This window comes from Anser cygnoides, chromosome W, assembly GCF_040182565.1.
Source record: "Anser cygnoides isolate HZ-2024a breed goose chromosome W, Taihu_goose_T2T_genome, whole genome shotgun sequence".
Lineage (NCBI taxonomy): Eukaryota > Metazoa > Chordata > Aves > Anseriformes > Anatidae > Anser > Anser cygnoides.
Window position 1 is genome coordinate 3,768,715 of NC_089911.1, and position 25,492 is coordinate 3,794,206.

The 25,492-nt window shown below is 67.7% G+C and overlaps 1 protein-coding gene across 1 annotated transcript in view; it reads left to right on the forward strand.

Annotated features, from left to right (window-relative positions):
• LOC136788781 (glycogen phosphorylase, muscle form-like) overlaps window positions 1-25,042 on the forward strand; it is a 28,288-nt gene extending 3,246 nt beyond the window's left edge. The window contains 20 exon segments of the mRNA XM_066987461.1: window positions 427-443; window positions 899-1,011; window positions 1,013-1,028; window positions 2,526-2,637; window positions 3,945-4,027; window positions 4,815-4,958; window positions 7,282-7,374; window positions 8,912-9,058; window positions 10,035-10,154; window positions 10,156-10,199; window positions 11,721-11,835; window positions 12,636-12,737; window positions 14,583-14,730; window positions 15,683-15,741; window positions 17,402-17,543; window positions 19,476-19,666; window positions 19,668-19,684; window positions 21,530-21,664; window positions 23,035-23,101; window positions 24,812-25,042. Coding sequence (XP_066843562.1) covers window positions 427-443; window positions 899-1,011; window positions 1,013-1,028; window positions 2,526-2,637; window positions 3,945-4,027; window positions 4,815-4,958; window positions 7,282-7,374; window positions 8,912-9,058; window positions 10,035-10,154; window positions 10,156-10,199; window positions 11,721-11,835; window positions 12,636-12,737; window positions 14,583-14,730; window positions 15,683-15,741; window positions 17,402-17,543; window positions 19,476-19,666; window positions 19,668-19,684; window positions 21,530-21,664; window positions 23,035-23,101; window positions 24,812-24,964 — 2,018 coding nt within the window. The 3' untranslated portion in view covers window positions 24,965-25,042.
• Window positions 25,043-25,492: the final 450 nt, after the last annotated feature.

The window sequence follows — 25,492 nt, forward strand, 5'->3', positions numbered from 1 at the left end:
GTCCTGAGGGAGGTTGGGGGTCCTGGGGGGGCTGGGGGCTGGGGGGGGACCGGAAGGGGTCTGGGGGTTGGGGGGGGCTTGGGAAAGGGTTGGAGGCGTCCTGGGGGGGCTGGGGGGGTCCTGGGGGTCCTGGGGGGTCCTGGGGGGTGGGGGGGCCTGGGGGTCCTGGGGGGTCCTGGATGTCCTGGGGGGATCTGGAGGGGTCCTGGGGGGAGTCTGGGGAGTCTTGGGGGGTCTGGGGGTGGGGGGGGCTGGGAGATGGGCCCCCCCCCGACCCCCTGACGCCCCCTGACCCCCCTGACCCCCCTGACCCCCCCCCGCCCCCCCGTGCCCCCCCCAGCCTGCTTCCTGGACTCGATGGCCACCCTGGGGCTGGCCGCCTACGGCTACGGCATCCGCTACGAGTTCGGCATCTTCAACCAGAAGATCGCGGGGGGTGGCAGGTGGGGGGGGGGGTGAAATTCTGGGGGGGGGGGTCCCGGCCTTTTGGGGGGGTCCCGAGTCTTTGGGGGGGGTCCCGAGTCTTTGGGGGGGGGGGTGTTCCCAGCCTCCTGGGGTGGGGGAGGGGGTCCCAGCCTTTGGGGTGGGGGGGTCCCGAGTCTTTGGGGGGTTTGGGGGGGGGTCCCAGTTTTTAGGGGGTCCTGGCCTTTCTGGGGGGGGGGGGGTCCCAGACTTTGAGAAGGGGGGGGTTCCAAGCTTGGGGGGTGGGGGTGGGGGTGGGGTTCTGGATTTGGGGGGCTCCCAGCCTTTGAGTGAGGGTCCCAGCCTTTGGGGGGTGGGGTCCCAGTCTTTGGGGGGGGGTCCTTCCTTTTGGGGGGGGGGTCCCTCCTTTTTCGGGGGGGGGGGTCCAAGCCTTTGGGGGGGGGGGGGGTCCTCATCCCGGTGCCCCCCCCCCCAGGTGGAGGAGGCGGACGACTGGCTGCGCTACGGCAACCCCTGGGAGAAGGCGCGCCCCGAGTACACCATCCCCGTGCACTTCTACGGCCGCGTGGAGCACACGCCCGAGGGCGCCATGGCTGGACACGCAGGTGGGGGGCGTGCGAGGGGCGTGCGAGGGCGTGGGGGGTGCGAGGGGCGTGCAAGGGGCTGGGGGGTGTGCGAGGGGGTGCAAGGTGGTGGGAGGGTGTGCGAGGGGGGTCTGGGGGTGTAAGGGCATGTAAGGGGTGTGCAAGTGTGTGCAATGGGCGTGCAAGGGGGTGTGAGGGGTGTGCAAGGTGGTGGGAGGGTGTGCAAGGGGGTCTGGGGGGGGTGTAAGGACATGCAAAGGGGTGTGCAAGGGGGGTGGGGGTGAGGGCATGCAAGGGGTGTGCAAGGGTGTGCAGTGGGGTGCGAGAGGGTGTAAAGGCATGCAAGGGGTGTGCAAGGGGGTGTGGAGGGGTGTGAGGGCATGTAAGGTGTGTGCAAGAATGTGCAATGGGCGTGCAAGGGGGTGTGAGAGGTGTGCAGTGGGGGTGTAAAGGCATGCAAGGGGGTGTAAGGACATGCAAGGGGTGTGCAAGGGGCTGGGGGGGTGTAAGGCATGCAAGGAGGTGTGCAAGAGTGTGCAAGGGGCATGCAAGGGAGTGTGCAAGGGCGTGCAGTGGGGTGCGAGGGGGTGTAAGGGCATTCCAGGGGTGTGCAAGGGAGGGTGGGGGGTGTGAGGGCACGTAAGGCATGTGCAAGAGTGTGCAATGGGCGTGCAAGGGGGTGTAAAGGCGTGCAAGGGGTGTGCAAGGCAGGGAGGGTGTGCAAGGGGGTCTGGGGGTGTAAGGACATGCAAGGGGTGTGCAAGGGCGTGTAGTGGGGTGCAAGGGGGTGTGAGGGCTTTCAAGGGGCGTGCAAGAGGGGGTGTGGGGTGTGCAAGGGGTGTGCAAGGTGGTGGGAGGGGTGTGCAAGGGGGTCTGGGGGGGGGTGTAAGGACATGCAAGGGGCATGCAAGGGGGTGGGGGTGTGAGGGGTGTGCAAGGGCATGCAGTGGGGTGCGAGGGGGTGTAAGGGCATGCAAGGGGTGTGCAAGGGAGGGTGGGGGGGTGTAAGGGCATGTAAGGGTGTGCAAGGGTGTGCAATGCGGGTGTGAGGGGTGTGCAAGGGCGTGCAGTGGGGTGCAAGGGGGTGTAAGGGCATTCAAGGGGGGTTGGGGGGTGTAAAGGCATGCAAGGGGAGTGCAAGGGGTGTGCAAGGGGTGTGCAAGGGGGTCTGGGGGTGTAAGGACATGTAAGGGGTGTGCAAAGGGCTGGGGGGGCATGTAAGGGGTGTGCAAAGGGGTGGGGGGGTATGTAAAGGGTGTGCAAGCAGATGGGGGTGTGCAAGGGGGTGAGGGTGCGCAGGGGGCTTGTGCAAGGAGGTGCGGGTGTGTGTGTGTGTGTGTGTGTGTGTGTGTGCAAGGACGGGGGGCCACACGAGGGTGTGCAAAGCACTGGGGGGGGGGTGCAAGGCTGCTTAGGGGTGCAGGTTGGGGGGGGGGTGCTGGGGAGCGTGCGAGGGAAGGGGGGGGGGGGGTTGTGCGTCCCTTGCACGCGCGTGTGCGAGGCGGGCGTGCCGCGCAGGTGGTGCTGGCGCTGCCGTACGACACGCCCGTGCCCGGGTACCGCAACAACACCGTCAACACCATGCGGCTCTGGTCCGCCCGCGCCCCCAACGACTTCAACCTCAAGGACTGTGAGCGCCACAACCCCCCGGGACCCCCCAAAACCCCCCCGGGACCCCCCAAAACCCCCCAGGACCCTACCCCCAAAACCCCCCCGGGACCCCCCCAAAACCCCTCCTGACCCCCCCCCGACCTCCGATCCCCCCCCCCCAGGACCCCCTCAGGACCCCCCCCAAGCCCCCCTGGGACCCCCCAAACTCCCCCGGGACCCCAAACCCCCCCGGGACCCCCCCCCAAAACCCCCCCCGGGACCCCCCCCCCCCCAAAACCCCTCCTGACCCCCCGACCCCCTCCGATCCCCCAACCCCCCCCCCCCCCAGGACCCTCTCAGGATCCCCCCAAACCCCTCAGGACCCCCAAGCCCCCTGGGACCCCCCCCCCAAAACCCCCCGGGACCCCCCCCAAACCCCTCCTGACCCCCCGGACCCCCCGATCCCCTGAACCCCCTCCGGATCCCTCCCCCCAAACCCCCTCAGGACCCCCTCAGGACCCCCCCCCAAACCCCCTCAGGACCCCCAAACCCCCGGGCCCCCCCCCCCCCCAAACCCCCGGCCCCCCCCCCCCCAAAACCCCCCTGGGACCCCCCCCCCCAAAACCCCTCCTGACCCCCCCGACCTCCGATCCCCCCCCGCCCAGGACCCCCTCAGGACCCCCCCAAACCCCCCGGGACCCCCCCCCCCCCCAAAACCCCTCCTGACCCCCCCCGACTCCCTCCGATCCCCCAACCCCCCCCCCCAGGACCCCCTCAGAACCCCCCCAAACCCCCTGGGACCCCCCCAAACCCCCCTGGGACCCCCCCCCCCCCCAAAATCCACCCAGGACCTCCCCACCCCCCCAACCCCCCCCAGACTCCCACAGGACCCCCCCCCCCCCCCAACCCCCCCCGGTACCCCCCAAGCCCCCTGGGACCCCCTCAGGACTCCCCCGATCCCCCTGACCCCCCCCAGGACCCCCCCCAAGACTCCCCCAACCCCCCCCCCCAAAACCCCTCCAGGAACCCCCAAACCCACCCAGACCCCCCAAAAGCCCCCAAAACCTCCGCAGGACCCCCCCAAGGACCCCCCCAGGACCCCCCCAACCCCCTCCACACCCCCCCCCCCGACCCCCCCCCCCGACCCCCCCCCCAAACCCTCCCCCGATCCCCCCCAGGACCCCCCCCCCAAACCCCTCTCCGTTCCCCCCAACCCCCCCCCAACCCCCCAAACCCTCCCAAACCCCCCAGGATCCCTCTGACCCCCCAGGACCCCCCCAAACCCCCAAACCCCCCAGGACCCCCCAGGACCCCCCTGACCCCCCCTCTGTTCCCCCCCCCCCCCAGTTAACGTCGGGGGCTACATCCAGGCGGTGCTGGACCGGAACCTGGCCGAGAACATCTCGCGCGTGCTGTACCCCAACGACAACGTCAGCACCGGGGGGCACGGGGGGCACGGGGGGGTTGGGGGTGGGGGGGTGTGGGGGGGCTGGGGGCAGGGGGGCTGGGGGGGTGAATGGGGGGGTGTGGGGGGCAGGGGTGGGGATATGGGGCTGGGGGGGGTGGGAGGGGGGAATGGGGGGATTTGGGGGATGTGGGGTGCGGGGGGGGGTGGGGGCAGTGGGGGGGGGGCTCAATAGGGCACAGCGGAGCTGTGTGGGGCGCTATAGGGCGCCGTGGGGGCTCTGCGGGGTGCCGTGGGGCGCCGTGGGGCTCTATGGGGCTGTGTGGGGCGCTATAGGGCGCCGTGGGGGCCGTGGGGCTGGGGAGCTCTCCGTGGGGCGCCGTGGGGCTCCGTGGGGCTGTGTGGGGCGCTATAGGGCGCCGTGGGGGCTCTGTGGGGCTGGGGGGGCTCTCTGTGGGGCGCCATGGGGCACCGTGGGGTGCTGTGGGGCTCCGTGGGGCTTCTGTGGGGGCACCGTGGGGTGCCGTGGGGCTCCGTGGGGTGCTATGGGGCGCTGTAGGGCTTCTGTGGGGCTCCGTGGGGGATCTGTGGGGCACCATGGGGTGCTGTGGGGTGCCGGGGGGATCTGTGGGGTGCCGTGGGGCTCCGTGGGGCTCCGTGGGGCACCATGGGGTGCTGTGGGGGCTCCGTGGGGCACTGTGGGGTGCCGTGGGGGATCTGTGGGGCTCCGTGGGGGATCTGTGGGGCACCATGGGGTGCCGTGGGGCACCGTGGGGCTCCGTGGGGCTCAGTGGGGCTCCCGTCCCCCCCAGTTCTTCGAGGGCAAGGAGCTGCGGCTGAAGCAGGAGTACTTCGTGGTGGCGGCCACCCTGCACGACATCGTGCGGCGCTTCAAGTCCGCCAAGTTCGGCAGCCGCGACCCCGTGCGCACCGCCTTCGACGCCTTCCCCGACAAGGTGCGCCCGCCGCCCGGCCCCGCGTCACGGCCCCGCGTCCTGTCCTGGCCCCGTGTCCCGGCCCCGCGTCCTGTCCTGGCCCCGTGTCCCGGCCCCGTGTCACAGCCCCGTGTCCCAGCCCCGTGTCCTGGCCCCATGTCACATCCCCATATCCTGTCCCATCCCCGTGTCCCTTCCCCATGCCCTGTCCCCGTGTCCCGGCCCCGTGTCCCGGCCCCGTGTCACAGCCCCGTGTCCCAGCCCCGTGTCACAGCCCCGTGTCCCAGCCCTGTGTCCCATCCCCATATCCTGTCCTGTCCCATCCCCGTGTCCTGTCCCCGTCCCCATGTCCCGTCCCCGTGTCCCAGCCCCGTGTCCCGGCCCCGTCCCCGTGTCCCGTCCCCGTGTCCCGTCCCCGTGTCCCGTCCCCGTGTCCCGGCCCCGTGTCCCAGCCCCATGTCACAGCCCTGTCCCCATGTCCCATCCCCATGTCCTGGCCCTGTGTCCTGGCCCCGTGTCCTGGCCCCATGTCACATCCCTGTGTCCCCGTCCCCCTGTCCTGTCTTGTCCCCGTGTCCCTGTCCCCATGTCCCGTCCCCATGTCCCATCCCATGTCCCGGCCCCATGTCACAGCCCTGTGTCCCATCCCCGTATCCTGTCCTGTCCCGTCCCCGTGTCCCGTCCCCGTGTCCCATCCCTGTGTCCCATCCCCATGTCCCATCCCGGTGGCCTGTCCCCGTGTCCTGTCCCCGTGTCCTGTCCCCGTGTCCCATCCCCGTGTCCCATCCCCGTGTCCTGTCCCCGTGTCCCATCCCCGTGTCCCATCCCCGTGTCCTGTCCCCGTGTCCCATCCCCATGTCCCATCCCCGTGTCCCGTCCCCGTGTCCCAGCCCCAAGTCCCATCCCTGCGTCCTGTCCCCCTGCCCCGTCCCCCTGCCGAGTCCTGTCCCCATGCCACGTCCCCGTGCCGTGTCCCCATGTCGTGTCCCCGTGTCGTGTCCCCGTGTCGTGTCCCTGTGCCTTGTCCCCATATCACACCCCCGTGCCACACCCCCACGTCCCCGTGTCCCTGTGCCACATCCCCATGTCCCCGTGTTGTGTCCCCATGTCCCCATATAATGTCCCCATGGGGTGTCCCTGTGCCCCCATGTAACATCCCCATGTCCCCATGCCATGTCCCCATGTCCCCATGTCCCCATATCGTGTCCCCGTATAACATCCCCGTGTCCCCATATCGTGTCCCCATGTCCCTGTGGGGTGTCTCTGTGCCCCCATATAACATTCCCATGTCCCCATGCCATGTCCCCATATAACGTCCACATGCTGTGTCCCCGTGTCCCCATGTCCCCATAAAACGTCCCCGTGTCCCGGTGGGGTGTCCCCGTGTCCCCATATAACGTCCCCATGTCCCCATATAACGTCCCCGTGTCCCCGTATCATGCTCCCGTGTCCCCATATAACGTCCCCGTGGGGTGTCCCCGTGTCCCCATATAACGTCCCCATGTCCCCATATAACATCCCCATGTCCCCGTATAACGTCCCCCTGTCCCCGCATAACGTCCCCGTGTCCCCATATAATGTCCCCATGTCCCTGTGGGGTGTCTCTGTGCCCCCATATAACATCCCTGTGTCCCCATGCCATGTCCCCATATAACGTCCCCATGCCGTGTCCCCGTGTCCCCATATCGTGTCCCCGTGTCCCCATATAACGTCCCCGTGTCCCCATATAACGTCCCCGTGTCCCCGTATCATGCCCCCGTGTCCCCGTATAACGTCCCCGTGTCCCCATATAACGTCCCCGTGTCCCCATATAACGTCCCCGTGTCCCCATATAACGTCCCCGTGTCCCCATATAACGTCCCCATGTCCCCATATAACGTCCCCGTGTCCCCATATAACGTCCCCGTGTCCCCATATCGTCCCCATGTCCCCATATAACGTCCCCGTGTCCCCATATAACGTCCCCATGTCCCCATATAACGTCCCCGTGTCCCCATATAACGTCCCCATGTCCCCATATAACGTCCCCGTGTCCCCGTATAACGTCCCCGTGTCCCCATATAACGTCCCCATGTCCCCATATAACGTCCCCATGTCCCCATATAACGTCCCCATGTCCCCATATAACGTCCCCGTGTCCCCATATAACGTCCCCGTGTCCCCATATCGTGTCCCCATGTCCCCATATAACGTCCCCGTGTCCCCATATAACGTCCCCATGTCCCCGTGGGGTGTCCCCGTGTCCCCGTATAACGTCCCCGTGTCCCCATATAATGTCCCCGTGTCCCCGTATAACGTCCCCGTGTCCCCGTGGGGTGTCCCCGCCGCGTCCCCGCGCCCGCAGGTGGCCATCCAGCTGAACGACACCCACCCGTCCCTCGCCATCCCCGAGCTGATGCGCATCCTGGTGGACGAGGAGAAGCTGCCCTGGGACAAGGTGCGGGGGGGGCGCGGGGGGCAACGGGCTGAGGGGGCAGGGGCGCTGTGGGGCAGGGGCGCTGTGGGGCAGGGACGCTATGGGGCAAGAATGCTATGGGGCAGGGACGCTATGGGTCAGGACCCCCCCCCCATAGACCAAGGGGCCCACAGAAGGGCTGGGGTGGGGGGGGCTCTATGGGGCAGGGACTCTATGGGGCAGGGACTCTATGGGTCAAGACCCCCCTACAGACCAAGGGGCTCCCCAGAAGGGCCGGGGGGTGCTCTATGGGGCAGGGATGCTATGGGGCAGGACCCCCCCATAGACCAAGGGGCCCCCAGAAGGGCCGGGGGGCTCTATGGGGCAGGGACTCTATGGGGCAGGAATGCTATGGGGCAGTGTTTCCCCCAGGATAGGAGTGCTGTGGGGCAGGGATGCTGTGGGGCAGGGATGCTATGGGGCAGGGACACTATGGGTCAAGACCCCCCCCATAGACCAAGGGGCTCCCCAGAAGGGCCAGGGGGGTTCTATGGGGCAGGGACTCTATGGGGCAGGGACTCTATGGGGCAGGGATGCTATGGGGCAGGGACTCTATGGGTCAAGACCCCCCCATAGACCAAGGGGCCCCCAGAAGGGCCGGGGGGGGCTCTATGGGGCAGGGATTCCATAGGGCAGGGACTCTATGGGTCAAGACCCCCCCATAGACCAAGGGGCTCCCCAGAAGGGCCGGGGGGCTCTATGGGGCAGGGACTCTATGGGGCAGGGATGCTATGGGGCAGTGTTTCCCCCAGGATAGGAGTGCTGTGGGGCAGGGATGCTGTGGGGCAGGGATGCTATGGGGCAGGGACACTATGGGGCAAGACCCCCCTACAGACCAAGGGGCCCCCCAGAAGTGCCGGGGGGGCTCTATGGGGCAGGGATTCCATAGGGCAGGGACTCTATGGGTCAAGACCCCCCCATAGACCAAGGGGCTCCCCCGAAGTGCCGGGGGTGCGCTATGGGGCAGCCCCCCCTACAGACCAGGGGGTTCCCCAGAAGTGCCAGGGGGGCTCTATGGGGCAGGGACTCTATGGGGCAGGGATGCTATGGGGCAGTGTTTCCCCCACGATAGGAGTGCTGTGGGGCAGGGACGCTGTGGGGCAGGGACGCTATGGGGCAAGACCCCCCCCCCATAGACCAAGGGGTCCCCCAGAAGTGCTGGGGGGGGCTCTATGGGGCAGGGACTCTATGGGGCAGGGACTCTATGGGGCAGGGACACTATGGGGCAGGGACTCTATGGGTCAAGACCCCCCCCGACAGACCAAGAGACCCCCCAGAAGTGCCGGGGGGCTCTATGGGGCAAGGACTCTATGGGGCAGGGACGCTATGGGTCAGGACCCCCCCATGGACCAAGGGGCCCCCAGAAGGGCCAGGGGGGTTCTATGGGGCAGGGACTCTATGGGTCAAGACCCCCCTACAGACCAAGGGGCTCCCCAGAAGTGCCGGGGGGGTTCTCTATGGGGCAAGGCCCCCCCGGCCCCCCGCGGGCCGTGGGTCACGCCGTCCGTGGGACCCGCAGGCGTGGGACGTGACGGTGCGGACGTGCGCCTACACCAACCACACGGTGCTCCCCGAGGCGCTGGAGCGCTGGCCCGTGCACCTCCTGGAGTCGCTGCTGCCCCGGCACCTGGAGCTCATCTACGAGATCAACCAGCGCTTCCTCGACGTGCGTGGGGCCGGGGGGGCACGGGGGGGGTAAGGGGGCCGGGGGGGTAAGGGGGCCGGGGGGGTAAGGGGGCGGTGGGGGGTAAGGGGGCGGTGGGGGGAATGGGGGGTAAGGGGGTGGTTGGGGACATCGGGGCCTGGGGGGGTTACGGGGGGAATGGGGGGCTTGGGGGAGCAGGGGGGCTTGGGGGGGAAACAGGGGGGTCGGGGGGCAGATGGGGGGCAATAGGGCCGGGGGTTCTTGGGGGGAATGGGGGGTGCGGGGGGTGACAGGGGGCACGGGGACCTGGGGGGCGATGGGGCCCGGGGTCCCCTGGGTGCTCAGGGGCTTGTGGGGTCCCCTGGGGGAGCCATGGGGCAGGCGGGACCCCGGGTCCTTGGGGGGCACCTGGGTCCCCCCATAACCCCCATATCCCCGGGGCTCGGCCCGCGCCCCACACGTGTGGGTCTGCCCCACATTGCATGGGTCTGCCCCACACTTATGGGTCCGCCCCACATATATGGGTCTGCCCCACATATATGGGTCCGCCCCACATTGCATGCGCCTGCCTCACACACATGGGTCCGCCCCACACATGTGGGTCTGCCCCACACGTATGGGCCCACCCCACACTTATGGGTCCGCCCCACATTGCACGTCTTTGCCCCACACATGTGGGCCTGCCCCACATATATGGGTCCTCCCCACACTTATGGGTCTGCCCCACATTGCATGTGTTTGCCCCACACATATGGGTCCACCCCACACATATGGGTCTGCCCCACACATATAGGTCTGCCCCACACATATGGGCCCGCCCCACACATATGGGCCCACCCCACATATATGGGTCCGCCCCACACATATGGGTCTGCCCCACACATATAGGTCTGCCCCACACTTATGGGTCCGCCCCACACATATGGGTCTGCCCCACATTGCACGTCTTTGCCCCACACGTGTGGGTCTGCCCCACACTTATGGGTCTGCCCCACAGCGCGTCTACGCCACCTTCCCCGGGGACCACGAGCGGCTGCGGCGCATGTCGCTGGTGGAGGAGGGCGCGGTGAAGCGCATCAACATGGCGCACCTCTGCATCGTCGGCACCCACGCCGTCCAACGGCGTCGCCCGCATCCACTCCGAGATCCTCAAGCAGAGCGTGTGCGTGTCCCCCCCACCCTGGGGTCACCCCCACCCTGGGGTCACCCCACCCTGGGGTCACCCCCATCCTTGGGGTCACCCCCCCCCCCTTGGGGTCACCCCCACCCTGGGGTCACCCCCCCCCTTGGGGTCACCCCCCCACCCTGGGGTCACCCCCACCCTGGGGTCACCCCCTCCTTGGGGTCACCCCCATCCTGGGGTCACCTCCATCCTGGGGTCACCCCCATCCTGGGGTCACCTCCACCCTGGGGTCACCCTTACCTGGGGTCACTCCCACCCCGGGGTCACCCCCACCCTGGTGTCACCCCCCCCAACTGGGGTCGCCCCCCAGCGGTGCCCATCCCCATGCCGTGCCCCTCCCGCCCTTGGTTGGGGTCCCGGGGGCTTTGTCCCCTTCCTTCGTCCCCACCCCTTGTCCCTTTCCGTGGTCCCCAGCCCTGTCCCCAGCCCCTTGTCCCCAGCCCCATCCCCTTCCCTTGTCCCCTTCCTGTCCTGTCCCTGTCCTTCGGCCCCATCCCTGTCCCCTTCCTTTGTCCCCATCCCCATCCCCATCCCTTGTCCCCATCCCTTGTCCCTGTCCCCATTCCCATCCCTGTCCCCTTTCTTGTCCTGTCCCTGTCCCCATCCCTTGTCCCCATCCTTGTCCTGTCCCTGTCCCCATCCCCATCCCTTTGTCCCCATCCTCATCCTCTCCCCATCTCTTGTCCCCTTCCTTGTCCTGTCCCTGTCCTTCATCCCCTTCCCTTGTCCTCGCCTCATCCCTTGTCCCTGTCCCCATCCCTTGTCCCCTTCCTTGTCCTGTCCCTGTCCCCTTCCTTTGTCCCCATCCCTATCCCCTTGTCCCCATCCCCTTGTCCCTGTCCCCATTCCCATCCCCTTGTCCCCATCCTTGTCCTGTCCCTGTCCTTCTGTCCCCATCCCTTGTCCCCATCCCTTGTCCCCCTCCCTTGTCCCCATCCCCTTTGACCCCATCCCTTGTCCCCGTCCTTGTCCCCCTCCCCTTGTCCCCATCCTTTGTCCCCATCCCCTTGTCCCCCTCCTGTCCTTCTGTCCCTCTGTCCCCTTGTCCCCATCCCTTGTCCCTGTCCCCATTCCCATCCCCTTGTCCCCATCCTCATCCTGTCCCCTCCCCTTGTCCCCTCCCTTGTCCCCTCCTTGACCCCATCCCTTGACCCCATCCCCTTATCCCCATCCCCTTGTCCCTGTCCTTGTCCCCATCCCTTGTCCCCATCCCTGTCCCCATCCCTTGTCCCCATCCCTCTGTCCCCATCCCCTTGTCCCCATCCCCTTGTCCCCATCCCCTTGTCCCTCCCCTTGTCCCCTTCCCCTTTCCCCATCCCTTGTCCCCATCCCTGTCCCTGTCCCCATTCCCATCCCCTTATCCCCCTCCCCTTGTCCCCATCCTGTCCCTCTGTCCCCATCCCTGTCCCGTCCCCTTATCCCCCTCCCCTTGTCCCCCCCGTCCCTCTGTCCCTCTGTCCCCGTCCCCACGCCGTGCCCCCCCCGTGTCCCCCCCCCCAGGTTCAAGGACTTCTACGAGCTGGAGCCGCACAAGTTCCAGAACAAGACCAACGGCATCACGCCGCGGCGCTGGCTGGTGCTCTGCAACCCGGGGCTGGCCGAGGTCATCGCCGAGGTGGGGGCCGGGGGGGGGGTCCTGGGGGCTTGGGGGTCCTGGGGGTCCTGGGGGGGGCTTAGGGGTCCTGGGAGGGGTCCTGAGAGGCGGCTTGGGGGTCCTGGGAAGGGTCCTGGGGGGCTTGGGGGTCCTGGGGGGGTCCTGGGGGGCTTAGGGGTCCTGGGGAGGGGTCCTGGGGGGGCTTGGGGGTCCTGGGGGTCCTGGGGGTTCCTGGGGGGGCTTGGGGGTCCTGGGAGGGGTCCTGGGGGTCCTGAGAGGGGATGGGGGTCCTGGGAGGGGTCCTGAGAGGGGGCTTAGGGGTCCTGGGGGGGGCTTGGGGGTCATGGGGGTCCTGGGGGGCTTGGGGGTCCTGGGGGTCCTGCAGGGGGCTTGGGGGTCCTGGGGGTCCTAGGGGGAGTATAGGGGGTCTTGGGGGTTCTGGGAGGGGGCTTAGGGGTCCGGGGGGGGGCTTGGGGGTCATGGGGGAGGCTTAGGGGTCATGGGGGTCCTGGGGGAGTAGAGGGGGTCCTGGGGGAGTCCTGGGGGTCCTGGGGGGGTCCTGGGGGGTCCTGGGGGGGCTTGGGGGTCCTGGGAGGGGTCCTGGGGGGTCCTGGGGGGGTCCTGGGGGTCCTGGGAGGGGGTTTGGGGGTCTGGGGGGGGGGTCCTGGGGGTCCTGGGAGGGTCCTGGAGGGGGGGCGGTGGCACTCTGGGGGTGCCGTAGGGGTCCATGGGGGTGCTGTAGGAGTCTATGGGGGGGCTCTGGGGGTGCCATGGGGGGGGGGCGGGGGTCCCGCAGTGACCCCCCAAACCCCCCCCCGCAGCGCATCGGGGAGGACTTCGTGGCCGACCTGTCCCAGCTGCGGCAGCTGCTGGCCCTGGTGGACGACGACGCCTTCATCCGCGACGTGGCCAAAGTCAAGCAGGTGGGGGCGGGGGGCTATGGGGGGGGGGCTATGGGGCGGGGGGGGGGGGGGGGGGGGGGGGGGGCTATGGGCTGGGGGGGACTGGGGGGGGGGCTATGGGGGGGGGGCTATGGGGGGGGGGGGGGGGGTCTATGGGGCAGGGAGGGGCTGGGGGGGGCCATGGGGGGGGGGCTATGGGGGGGGGGGGGGGGTGTCTATGGGGCAGGGAGCAGCTGGGGGGGGCTATGGGGCGGGGGGGACTGGGGGGGCTATGGGGTGGGGGGGGCTGGGGGGGCCTATGGGGTGGGGGGGTCTATGGGGTGGGGGGGGGCTGGGGGGGCTATGGGGTGGGGGCTATGGGGTGGGGGGGGGGGGGGCTATGGGGTGGGGGGGCTGGGGGGGGCTATGGGGTGGGGGGGACATGGGGTGGGGGGTCTATGGGGCGGTGGGGACTGGGGGGGGGCTATGGGGTGGGGGGGCTGGGGGGGCTATGGGGCAGGGGAAGGCATAGGGGGGCTATGGGGTGGGGGGGTCTATGGGGTGGGGGGGACATGGGGTGGGGGGGACATGGGGTGGGGGGGGCTATGGGGCAGGGGGGGGGCTGGGGGGGTCTGGGGGGGCTATGGGGGGGGGGGCTATGGGGGCGGGGGGGTCTATGGGGCGGGGAGGGGCTGGGGGGGCTATGGGGTGGGGGCGCTATGGGGTGGGGGGGCCGGGGGGGCTATGGGGTGGGGGGGTCTATGGGGTGGGGGGCTGGGGGGGGCTATGGGGTGGGGGGGGACATGGGGTGGGGGGGTCTATGGGGCGGTGGGGACTGGGGGGGGCTATGGGGTGGGGGGTCTATGGGGTGGGGGGGACATGGGGTGGGGGGGACATGGGGTGGGGGGGCTATGGGGCAGGGGGGGCTGGGGGGGCTATGGGGTAGGGGGGAGCCGGGGGGCACAAGGGGGATCTGTGGGGTCTGGGGGGGTCTGGGGGGATCCGGGGGGGTCCATGGGGGTCTGGGGGGGCGGTCTGGGAGGGTGCATGGGGTTCCGTGGGGGGTCTCTGGGGATCTATGGGGTGTATGGGGTCCCAGGGGGTCCATGGGGGGGGGGGGGTCTGTGGGGGGGGTCTGTGGGGGTCCGGGGGGTCCGGGGTCCGTAGCCCCCCGCAGGAGAACAAGGCCAAGTTCGTGGCACTGCTGGAGCGGGCTATGGGGGGTACTGGGGTGCTATGGGGGGTACTGGGGTGCTATGGGGGGGTGTTGGGGTGCTATGGGGGGGTTTCGGGGTGCTATGGGGGGGGGTGTCAGGGGTGCTATGGGGGTACTGGGGTGCTATGGGGGGTGTTGGGGTGCTAAGGGGGATACTGGGGTGCTATGGGGTATATTGGGTGCTATGGGGGGTATTGGGGTGCTGTGGGGGGGTGTCGGGGTATTGGGGTGCTATGGGGTATACTGGGGTGCTGTGGGGGGTATTGGGGTGCTATGGGGGTATTGGGGTGCTATGGGGGGTGTCGGGGTGCTACGGGGCACACGGGGTCATTGGGGTGCACGCTGGAGCCATGGGGCACAGTTGAGGGTATATGGGGTCTATGGGGCACGTAGGGTGCTATGGGGTATATCGGGGTGCTATGGGGGTATCAGGGTGGGGTGCCGGGGCGCTGATTGGGGTGCTATGGGAACAAGGTAAGTTCGCGGGCTGCTATGGGGGGCTATGGGGGTACTGGGGTGCTATGGGGGGTACTGGGGTGCACTGGGGGCGCACGTCTGGGGGCAGGTCCGGGGGGGTCTATGGGGCACGTAGGGGCTCCGGGGGGTCCGTGGGGGTCCGGGGGGTCCGTAGCCCCCGGTGGGGTGCTGGGCGCTGAGCGCGGTCCCCGCAGGAGAACAAGGCCAAGTTCGCGGCGCTGCTGGAGCGGGACTACGGCGTGCGCGTGAACCCCGCGGCGCTGTTCGACGTGCAGGTGAAGCGCATCCACGAGTACAAGCGGCAGCTGCTCAACTGCCTGCACGTCATCACGCTCTACAACCGTGCGTGCCCCCCGAAAATTTGGGGACCCCCCGGAATTATTGGGAACACCCCCCCCCGAAAATTTGGGGACCCCCCGGAATTATTGGGACCCCCCCCCAAATTATTGGGAACACCCCCCGAAAATTTGGGGAACCCCCCGGGTCTTTGGGACCCCCCCCCCAACTGCCTGCACGTCATCACGCTCTACAACCGTGCGTGCCCCCCCGGGACCCCCCGGAATTATTGGGACCCCCCGGAATTATTGGGACCCCCCCCCAAAAAATTTGGGGCCCCCCCAGAATTATTGGGAACACCCCCCCGAATTTTTGGGGATGCCCCCGGAATTATTGGGAACACCCCACGAAAATTTGGGGACCCCTCCCCCCGGAATTATTGGGACCCCCCCAGGAATTATTGGGACCCCCCCCCCCCCGGAATTATTGGGCCCTCTGGGACCCCCCGAATTTTTGGGACACCCCCTGGGTCTTTGGGACCCCCCCAGAGTCATTGGGACCCCCCTGGGTTTTTGGGACACCCCTGGGTTTTTGGGAGCCCCCCTGGGGTTTTGGGACCCCCCGGGTCATTGGGACCCCCTGGATTTTTGGGACCCCCCCCTTTGTGTCTTTGGGACCCCCCCCCCCCCGAATTTTTATGGGACCCTCCCCTTGGGTCTTTGGGACCCCCCCGAGTCATTGGGACCCCCCCCCCCCAGTTTCTGGGACCCCCCTTGGTTTTGGGGACCCCCCGAGGTTTTGGGACCCCCCCCGGATTTTGGGACCCCCTCTGGAGTCATTGGGACACCACCCCCCCCCCCCAGTTTTTGGGACACCCCTGGGTTTTGGGACCCCCCGGGGTTTTGGGGCCCCCTGCGAATTTTTGGGACCCCCCGGGGTTTTGGGACCCCGGAATTTTGGGACCCCCCCCCCCCCCCGGCATTTTGCCCCCCCCGACCCCCTTTGTGCCCCCTTTCAGGCATTAAGAAGGAGCCCAACAAGGCCTTCGTGCCCCGCACCGTCATGATCGGGGGCAAGGTGGGGGCTGGGGGGGGGGCTGGGGGGGGGGGCTGGGGGGCTGGGGGGGCTGGGGGGTAGGGGGGGCTGGGGGGCAAGGTGGGGGCTGGGGGGCTGGGGGGGGGCTGGGGGGGCTGGGGGGGCTGGGGGGGCAGGGGGGGGTAGGGGGGGGTCTCGAGGGTTTTTAGGGGCTCAGAGGGGCCCTATGGGGTTTTTGGGGGGGGGGGGGGGGTCCTGAGGGTCTCTGGGGGGGCTGGGGGGGTCAATGGGGGGCTCCTGGGGGCTCCAATGGGATTTGGGGTTCCTGTGGGGCTCCTGTGGGACTTGGGGTTCCTGTGGGGCTGGGGGGGGGGTCCTGGGGGCTCCTATAGGATTTGGGGTTCCTATGGGGCTCCTGTGGGGCTTGGGGTTCCTATGGGGGGGCTGGGGGGGTCCTGGGGGCTCCTATGGGGCTGGGGGGACTGGGGGCTCCTATGGGATTGGGGGGGTCCTGGGGGCTCCCTATAGGATTCGGGGTTCCTATGGGGTTTGGGGTTCCTGTGGGGCTGGGGGGGGTCTTGGGGGCTCCTATGGGACTTGGGGTTCCCATGGGGCTCCTGTGGGATTTGGGGCTGCTGGGGGCTCCTATGGAACTGGGGGGTCCTGGGGGCTCCAATGGGATTTGGGGTTCCTGTGGGGCTGGGAGGGGTCCTGGGGGCTCCTATGGGGCTGGGGGGGTCCTGGGGGCTCCTATAGGACTTGGGGTTCCTATGGGGCTCCTGTGGGATTTGGGGCTGCTGGGGGCTCCTATGGGACTGGGGGGTCGTGGGGGCTCCTATGGGGCTGGGGGGACTGGGGGCTCCTATGGGATTTGGGGTTCCTGGGGGTTCCTATGGGATTCGGGGTTCCTATGGGGTTTGGGGTTCCTGTGGGGCTGGGGGGGTCTTGGGGGCTCCTATGGGACTTGGGGTTCCCATGGGGCTCCTGTGGGATTTGGGGCTGCTGGGGGCTCCTATGGAACTGGGGGGTCCTGGGGGTTCCTATAGGATTTGGGGTTCCTATGGGGCTGGGAGGGGTCCTGGGGGCTCCCATGGGGCTGGGGGGGGGAGTCCTGGGGGCTCCTAGGACTTGGGGTTCCTATGGGGCTCCTGTGGGATTTGGGGCTGCTGGGGGCTCCCTATGGGACTGGGGGTCGTGGGGGCTCCTATGGGGTTTGGGGTTCCTATGGGATTTGGGGTTCCTATGCGGTTCCTATGGGGTTCCTATGGGATTTGGGGTTCCTATGGGGCTGCTGGTGGGGTCCTGGGGGCTCCTATGGGATTTGGGGTTCCCATGGGGTTCCTATGGGGTTCCGATGGGATTTGGGGTTCCCATGGGGCTCCCATAGGATTTGGGGCTCCTACGGGGCTGGGAGTGTTCCTGGGGGCTCCTATGGGATTTGGGGTTCCTATGCGGTTCCTATGGGGTTCCTATGGGATTTGGGGTTCCTATGGGGCTGCTGGTGGGGTCCTGGGGGCTCCTATGGGATTCGGGGTTCCCATGGGGTTCCTATGGGGCTCCTATAGGATTTGGGGCTCCTACGGGGCTGGGAGTGTTCCTGGGGGCTCCTATGGGACTGAGGCCCCCGGGGGGGGTTACCGTGGGCGGGGGTCCCGGCACCCCCACCCCCCAACACCCCCCCACCCCACACATCCCCCCCCAGGCGGCCCCCGGGTACCACATGGCCAAGCTGATCATCCGCCTGGTGACGGCCATCGGCGAGGTGGTGAACAACGACCCGGCCGTGGGCGACCGCCTCAAGGTCGTCTTCCTGGAGAACTACCGCGTCTCCCTGGCCGAGAAGGGTACGGGGGGGCCGGGGGGTCAGGGGGGTCAGGGGGTCAGGGGGTCAGGGGGGTCGGGGGGGTCGGGGGGTCAGGGGGGGCAGGGGGATCAGGGGGGGCAGGGGGGCAGGGGGGGCAGGGGGGTCAGGGGGGGCAGGGGGGTCAGGGGGGTCAGGGGGGGTCGGGGGGGTCGGGGGGTCGGGGGGGCAGGGGGGTCAGGGGGGTCAGGGGAGGTCAGGGGGTCAGGGGGGTCAGGGGGGTCAGGGGGGCAGGGGGGTCAGGGGGTCAGGGGGGTCAGGGGGGTCGGGGGGGTCGGGGGGGTCAGGGGGGTCAGGGGGGGCAGGGAGGTCAGGGGGGTCAGGGGGGCAGGGGGGTCAGGGGGGTCAGGGGGTCAGGGGGGCAGGGGGGTCAGGGGGGGGGGGGGCAGGGGGGTCGGGGGGCAGGGGGGTCAGGGGGTCAGGGGGGTCAGGGGGTCAGGGGGGGCAGGGGGGTCAGGGGGTCGGGGGGGTCAGGGGGGTCAGGGGGCAGGGGGGCAGGGGGGTCAGGGGGTCAGGGGGTCAGGGGGGCAGGGGCCAGGGGGTCAGGGGGGTCAGGGGGGTCAGGGGGGCAGGGGGGTCAGGGGGGTCAGGGGGGTCAGGGGGGTCAGGGGGAGGGGGCAGGGGGGGGCAGGGGGCGGGGGCGCGCGCTGGAGGCGCGCCCCAAAGTGACCCCAAAGGCGTCGCGAGGGCGACCCTAAAAAACCCTGAAGGTGCCCCAGAGAGCACCCGAAGGTGCCCCAAGGGTGCCCCCCCCCAAATGTGGCCTAAAGGTGACCCCCCCCCCCAAAAAATGTGTCCCGAGGGTGAGGCAAAAGTGACCCCAAAGGCATCGCAAGGGTGACCCCAAAGGCGTCCCGAGGTGACCCTAAAAAACCCTGAAGGTGCCCTGGAGAGCACACAAAGGTGCCCCCCAAACAGCCCCCGATACCCCCAATGCCCCCAAAGCCCAAAAGCCCCCCAACACCTCCAAACCCCCAACACCCCCCAAGCGCCCCCCAGACAGCCCCCAACACCCCTCCCAAGGGTACCCCCAAAGCCCCCCAAGCCCCCAAAGCCCCCCAAAGCCCCCCAAAGCCCCCCAAAGCCCCCCAAAGCCCCCAAAGCCCCCCAAAGCCCCCCCAACACCCCCAGCACTCCCAAAAGGCCCCCAAACGCTCCCCAATACCCCTCCGAAGCCCCCCAAAGCCCCCCAAAGTCCCCCAACACCCCACAAGTGCCCCCAAACAGCCCCCCACACCCCCCAAAGCCCCCCAAAGCCCCCCAAAGCCCCCCAAAGCCCCCCAATACCCCTCTGAAAGTCCCCCAAAGCCCCCCAAAGTCCCCCAAAGTGCCCCCAAAGCCCCCCAAGCCCCCCAAAGGCCCCCATACCCCCCCATACCCCCCCAAAGCCCCCCAAAGCCCCCCAATACCCCCCCCAAAGCCCCCCAAAGTCCCCCAAAGCCCCCAAAGCCCCCAAAGCCCCCCAACAGCCCCCAACACTCCCACAAGCGCCCCCAAACAGCTCCTCAATACCCCTCCAAAGCCCCCAAAGCCCCCAAAGCCCCCCAAAGCCCCCCAACACCCCCATACCCCCCCAAAGCCCCCAAAGCCCCCAAAGTCCCCCAAAGCGCCCCCAAAGCCCCCAAGCCCCCCAAAGCCCCCAATACCCCCCCAAAGCCCCCCAAAGTCCCCCAAAGCCCCCAATACCCCCCATACCCCCCCCAAAGCCCCCCAAAGCCCCCCAAAGCCCCCCAATACCCCCAAGCCCCCCAAAGCCCCCCAAAACCCCCCAAAGGCCCCCAAAGCCCCCCAACACCCCACAAGCGCCCCCAAACAGCCCCCCATACCCCCCAAAGCCCCCCAAAGCCCCCCAAAGCCCCCCCAAAGCCCCCCAATACCCCCCGGAATCCCCCTACCCCCCCCCCGTGTCGCGCAGTGATCCCGGCGGCCGACCTGTCGGAGCAGATCTCGACGGCGGGCACGGAGGCGTCGGGCACGGGGAACATGAAGTTCATGCTCAACGGGGCGCTCACCATCGGCACCATGGACGGCGCCAACGTGGAGATGGCCGAGGAGGCGGGCGAGGAGAACCTCTTCATCTTCGGCATGCGCGTCGACGACGTCGAGCGCCCTCGACCGCCAGGGGTGCGTGCGCCGCCCCCGGGGGGCTGCCCCACGGCGCTGCCCCACGGCGGTGTCCCGTAGGGCTGCCCCATAGCACTCACACATAGTGGTGACCCATGGCGCTGCCCCATGGCGGTGTCCCATACGGCTGCCCCATGGCGCTGACCCATAGAGGTGTCCCGTAGGGCTGCCCCATGGCACTGACCCATAGTGGTGACCCATGGCACTGACCCATGGCGGTGTCCCATACGGCTGCCCCACGGCGCTGACCCATAGAGGTGTCCCGTAGGGCTGCCCCATAGCGCTGACCCATGGAGGTGCCCTATAGGGCTGCCCCATGGCGCTGACCCATGGCGGTGTCGTATAGGGCTGACCCATAGGGGTGTTGTATAGGGCTGACCCACGGCGCTGACCCACGGGGCTGTCCCCACGGCGCTGCCCCATAGTGGTGACCCATGGCGCTGCCCCACGGCACTGCCCCGTGGCGGTGTCCTGTAGGGCTGCCCCATAGCACTGACCCATGGCAGTGTCACATAGGGCTGCCCCATAGAGGTGCCGTATAGGGCTGCCCCACGGCATTGACCCATGGCAGTGTCCTGTAGGGCTGACCCATAGAGGTATCCTATGGGGCTGCCCCATGGTGCTGACCCATAGTGGTGACCCATAGACATGTCCTATAGCGCTGCCCCATGGTGCTGCCCCACGGCGCTGACCCATAGTGGTGACCCATGGCACTGACCCATATTGGTGTCCTATAGGGCTGCCCCATAGCGCTGCCCCGTGGCGGTGTCCCGTAGGGCTGACCCATAGGGGTGTCCTATAGGGCTGCTGCCCCATAGCACTGACCCATAGTGGTGACCCATGGCACTGCCCCATGGCAGATGTCCCATAGGGCTGCCCCACATGGCGCTGCCCCGTGGCGGTGTCCCATGGCGCTGCCCCAGGCGCTGACCCATAGAAGTGTCCCGTAGGGCTGCCCCATAGCGCTGACCCGTGGCGGTGTCCCGTAGGGCTGCCCCATAGAGGTGTCCTATAGGGCTGCCCCACGGCGCTGCCCCATAGCACTCACACATAGTGGTGACCCATAGCACTGCCCCATAGAGGTGACGTATAGGGCTGCCCCATAGCACTGACCCATAGAGGTGACCCATGGCACTGACCCGTGGCGGTGTCCCGTAGGGCTGCCCCATGGTGCTGCCCCATAGCGCTGCCCCATAGTGGTGACCCATGGCGCTGACCCATATTGGTGTCCTATGGGGCTGCCCCATGGCACTGCCCCGTGGCGGTGTCCCGTAGGGCTGCCCCATCGAGGGCTGCCCCATAGCACTGACCCATGGCGCTGCCCCATAGAGATGTCCTATAGGGCTGCCCCACGGTGCTGCCCCACGGCGCTGACCCATGGCGCTGCCCCACGGCGCTGACCCATAGAAGTGTCCCGTAGGGCTGCCCCATAGCACTGACCCACGGCGGTGTCCTATAGGGCTGACCCATAGTGGTGCCCTATAGGGCTGCCCCATAGCGCTGCCCCATGGCGGTGTCCTATAGGGCTGCCCCATAGCGCTGCCCCATAGCTCTCCGCAGTGTCCCGTAGTGCCCCATAGTGGTGCCCCACAGCCCCCATAGCCCCCCCACAGCCCCCACAGCCCCAGCCCCATAGCCCCCGTGGTGTCCTGTACTGCCCCATAGCGGTACCCCCACAGCCCCCCAGCCCCCCCCCCGCCCCCATAGCCCCCCATAGCGGTACCCCCCAGCCCCCCCAGCCCCCCCAGCCCCCCCATAGCCCCCATAGCGGTACCCCACAGCCCCCCCCAGCCCCCCCCACCCCCCCCATACCCCCCCCTCACCCCCCCGTGGCTGCCCCCCCAGGTACCGTGCCCGGGACTACTACGAGCGGCTGCCGGAGCTGCGGGCGGCCGTGGACCAGGTGAGCAGCGGCTTCTTCAGCCCCCGGCAGCCCGACCTCTTCCGCGACGTCGTCAACATGCTGATGAACCACGACAGGTGACGTCACGGGGCGGCGTGACGTCACGGGGGGGGGGGGGTGACGTCACAGGGGGCGGGACGTCAGGGGGTGTGACGTCACAGGGGGGAGGACATCAGGGCGTGTGACATCACGGGGTGTGATGTCACAGGGGTGCCGGACATCACGGGGGTGTGATGTCACAGGGGGCCGTGATGTCACGGGGTGTGATGTCACGGGGTGTGATGTCACGAGGGTGTGACGTCACGGGGTGTGACATCACAGGGGTGTGACATCACAGGGGTGTGACGTCACAGGGGTGGGACATCATGGGGTGTGACATCACAGGGGTGGGACGTCACGGGGGCCGGACGTCACGGGGTGTGACGTCACAGGGGTGGGACATCATGGGGTGTGACATCACAGGCTGTGATGTCATGGGGTGTGACGTCACAGGGGTGGGACATCATGGGGTGTGACATCACAGGGTGTGACGTCACGGGGCAGGGGCATCATAGGGGAGGGATGTCATGGGGGGTGTGATGTCATAGGGCAGTGATGTCATGGGGGTGTGACGTCATGGGGTATGACATCATAGAGTGTGACATCATGGGGCTGTGACTCACGGGGCATGATGTCACGAGGGTGGGACATCACAGGGGTGTGACGTCACGGGGGAGGGACATCATAGGGGAGGGACATCATGGGGGTGTGATGTCATAGGGCAGTGATGTCATGGGGGTGTGATGCCATGGGGGCATGATGTCATAGGGTATGATGTCATGTGATGTGACGTCATGCGTGTGATGTCATAGGGAGCGTGGCATCATCATGGGGGTGTGATGCCGTAGGGCTGTGACATCATTGGGGTGACATCATGGGGGGGGGTGTGGAGCATGACATCACGGGGCGTGACATCATAGGGTGTGACGTCACGGGGTGAGACATCAGGGGGCGTGACGTCATACGGCGTGATGTCATGGGGTGAGACATCATGGGGGCGTGACATCATAGGGGAGGGATGGCATAGGGCAGGGACGACATCATGGGGGGTGTGATGTCACGGGGCGTGATGTCATAGGGTGTGATGTCACGGGGTGAGACATCATGGGGGCGTGACGTCAGAGGGTGTGACGTCATGGGGTGAGACATCATGGGGTGTGACGTCATAGGGTGTGACGTCACGGGGTGAGATGTCATGGGGGGTGACGTCATAGGGGTGTGACGTCAGGTGGGGTGACATCATAGGGATGTGACGTCACGGGGGGTGACATCATAGGGGCGTGACGTCATTAGGGGTGGGAGGTCGTGGGGCGGGGGAGGGCAATATTGGGGGTCCCCTCCCCATTTTTGGGGTCCCCGCCCCCCGGGGGGGTCCTTTGGGGCCCTGACCCCCCCCCCGCCCCCCCAGGTTTAAGGTGTTCGCCGACTACGAGGACTACGTCAAGTGCCAGGAGCGGGTCAGCGCGCTCTACCAGGTGGGGCCCCAAAATGGGGCGGATTCGGGGTTTTTGGCGTGGGTTGGGGATTGGGGGGAATGGGGGGTGGGGGGGACTCGGGGGGGGCTTGGGGTTTGGGGGTGGGTTGGGGTTTGGGGGGATTTGGGGGGTTTTGGGGTGGGTTGGGGTTTGGGGGGGAATGGGGGTTTGGGGGGTTTGGGGGGTTTTGGGGTGGGTTGGGGTTTGGGGGGAATGGGGATTTGGGGGGTTTGGGGGGTTTTGGGGTTTTGGGGTGGGTTGGGGTTTGGGGGGATTTGGGGTTTGGGGGATTTGGGGGTTTGGGGGTTTTGGGGTGGATTGGGGTTTGGGGGAAATTGGGGGGTTTTGGGGTTTTGGGGTGGGTTGGGGTTTTGGGGGGAATTGGGGGTTGGGGGGATTTAGGGGGGTTTTGGGGTTTTGGGGGTGGAATGGGGGTTTGGGGGCATTTGGGGGATTTTGGGATTTTGGGGTGATTTGGGGTTTGGGGGGGAATGGGGGTTTGGGGGGGTTTGGGGGGGGTTGGGGTTTTGGGGTGAGTTGGGGTTTGGGGGGTTTGGGGGATTTTGGGGTTTTGGGGGGGAATGGGGGTTTGGGGGTTTGGGGGTTTTTGGGGTGGGTTGTGGTTTGGGGGGATTTGGGGAGGATTTGGGGTTTTGGGGTGGGTTGGGGTTTGGGGGAAATTGGGGGGGTTTTAGGGTTTTGGGGTGGGTTGGGGTTTTGGGGGGGAATGGGGGTTGGGGGGATTTGGGGGGGATTTGGGGTTTTGGGGAGATTTTGGAATTTCGGGGATTTGGGGGTTTGGGGGCATTTGGGGGGATTTGGGGTTTGGGGGGGTTGGGATTTGGGGGAATAGGGTTTGGGGGCATTTGGGGGGATTTTGGGATGTCGGGGGGATTTGGGGTTTGGGGCAATTGGGGGGATTTTGGGATATGGGGGGTATGGGGGTTTGGGGCGGATTTGGGGCAATTTGGGGCAATTTGGGATGGATTTGGGTCAGTTTGGGGTGGATTTGGGCCAGGTTTGGGGCGATTTGGGTTGATTCGGTGTGGATTTGGGGCCATTTGGGTCAACGCGGGGCGGATTTGGGGCAATTTGTGTCAATTTGGTGTGGATTTGGGTTGGATTTGGGGCAATTTGGGTCAACTCGGTGTGGATTTGGGTTGTTTGGGGGGCAATTTGGGTCAATTCAGTGTGGATTTGGGTTGTTTGGGGGGCAATTTGGGTCAATTTGGTGTGGATTTGGGCCATTTTGGGGGCAATTTGGGTCAATTCAGTGTGGATTTGGGGTGATTTGGGTCAATTTGGTGCGGATTTGGGCCATTTGGGGGGCAATTTTGGGTCAATTCGGCGTGGATTTGGGCCATTTTGGGGGCAATTTGGGTCAATCCGGTGTGGATTTGGGGTGATTTGGGTCGATTTTGTGTGGATTTGGGCCATTTTGGGGTGCAATTTGGGTCAATTGGGCGTGGATTTGGGCCATTTTGGGGTGATTTGGGTCAATTCGGTGTGGATTTGGGCCATTTTGGGGTGATTTCGGTCAACTCGGGTGCGGATTTGGGCCATTTTGGGGCGATTTCAGTCAATCGGGTGCGGATTTGGGCCATTTTGGGGCGATTTCGGCCAATTCGGCGCGGATTTGGGCCATCTGGGGGGCGGTTTGGGGGCGATTTGGGGTCGGCGGGGGGGGCTGACCCTCTCTCCCCCCCCCAGAACCCCCGGGAGTGGACCCGCACGGTGATCCGCAACGTGGCGGCGGCCGGGAAGTTCTCGAGCGACCGCACGATCGCGCAGTACGCCCGCGAGATCTGGGGGGCCGAGCCCACGCGGCACCGCATCCCCGCGCCCGACGAGCCCCGCCAGTGACCCCCCCCGGAACCCCCCCGTGGACCCCCTCAGACACCCCCCGGAACCCCCCCACGCCGGAACCCCCCCATGGACCCCCTCAGACCCCCTTGGACCTCCCAGTGACCCCCCATGGACATCCCATGGACCCCCCCCCAACTGTGACGTTCCGCCAGTGACCCCCGGAACCCCCCCCGTGGACCCCCTCAGGACCCCCCCCCGGAACCCCCCCACGCTGAAACCCCCCCATGGACCTCCTCAGACCCCCCTTGGACCTCCCAGTGACCCCCCATGGACACCCCATGGACCCCCCCCCACCAGTGACCCCCCATGGACCCCCTCAGACACCCCCGGAGCCCCCCCCGCCGGAACCCCCCCATGGACCTCCTCAGACCCCCCTTGGACCTCCCAGTGACCCCTCATGGACACCCCCCACCAGTGACCCCCCCCCTTCGACCTCCCAGTGACCCCCCATGGACACCCCATGGACCCCCCCCACCAGTGACCCCCGGACCTCCCAGTGACCCCCATGGACACCCCATGGACCCC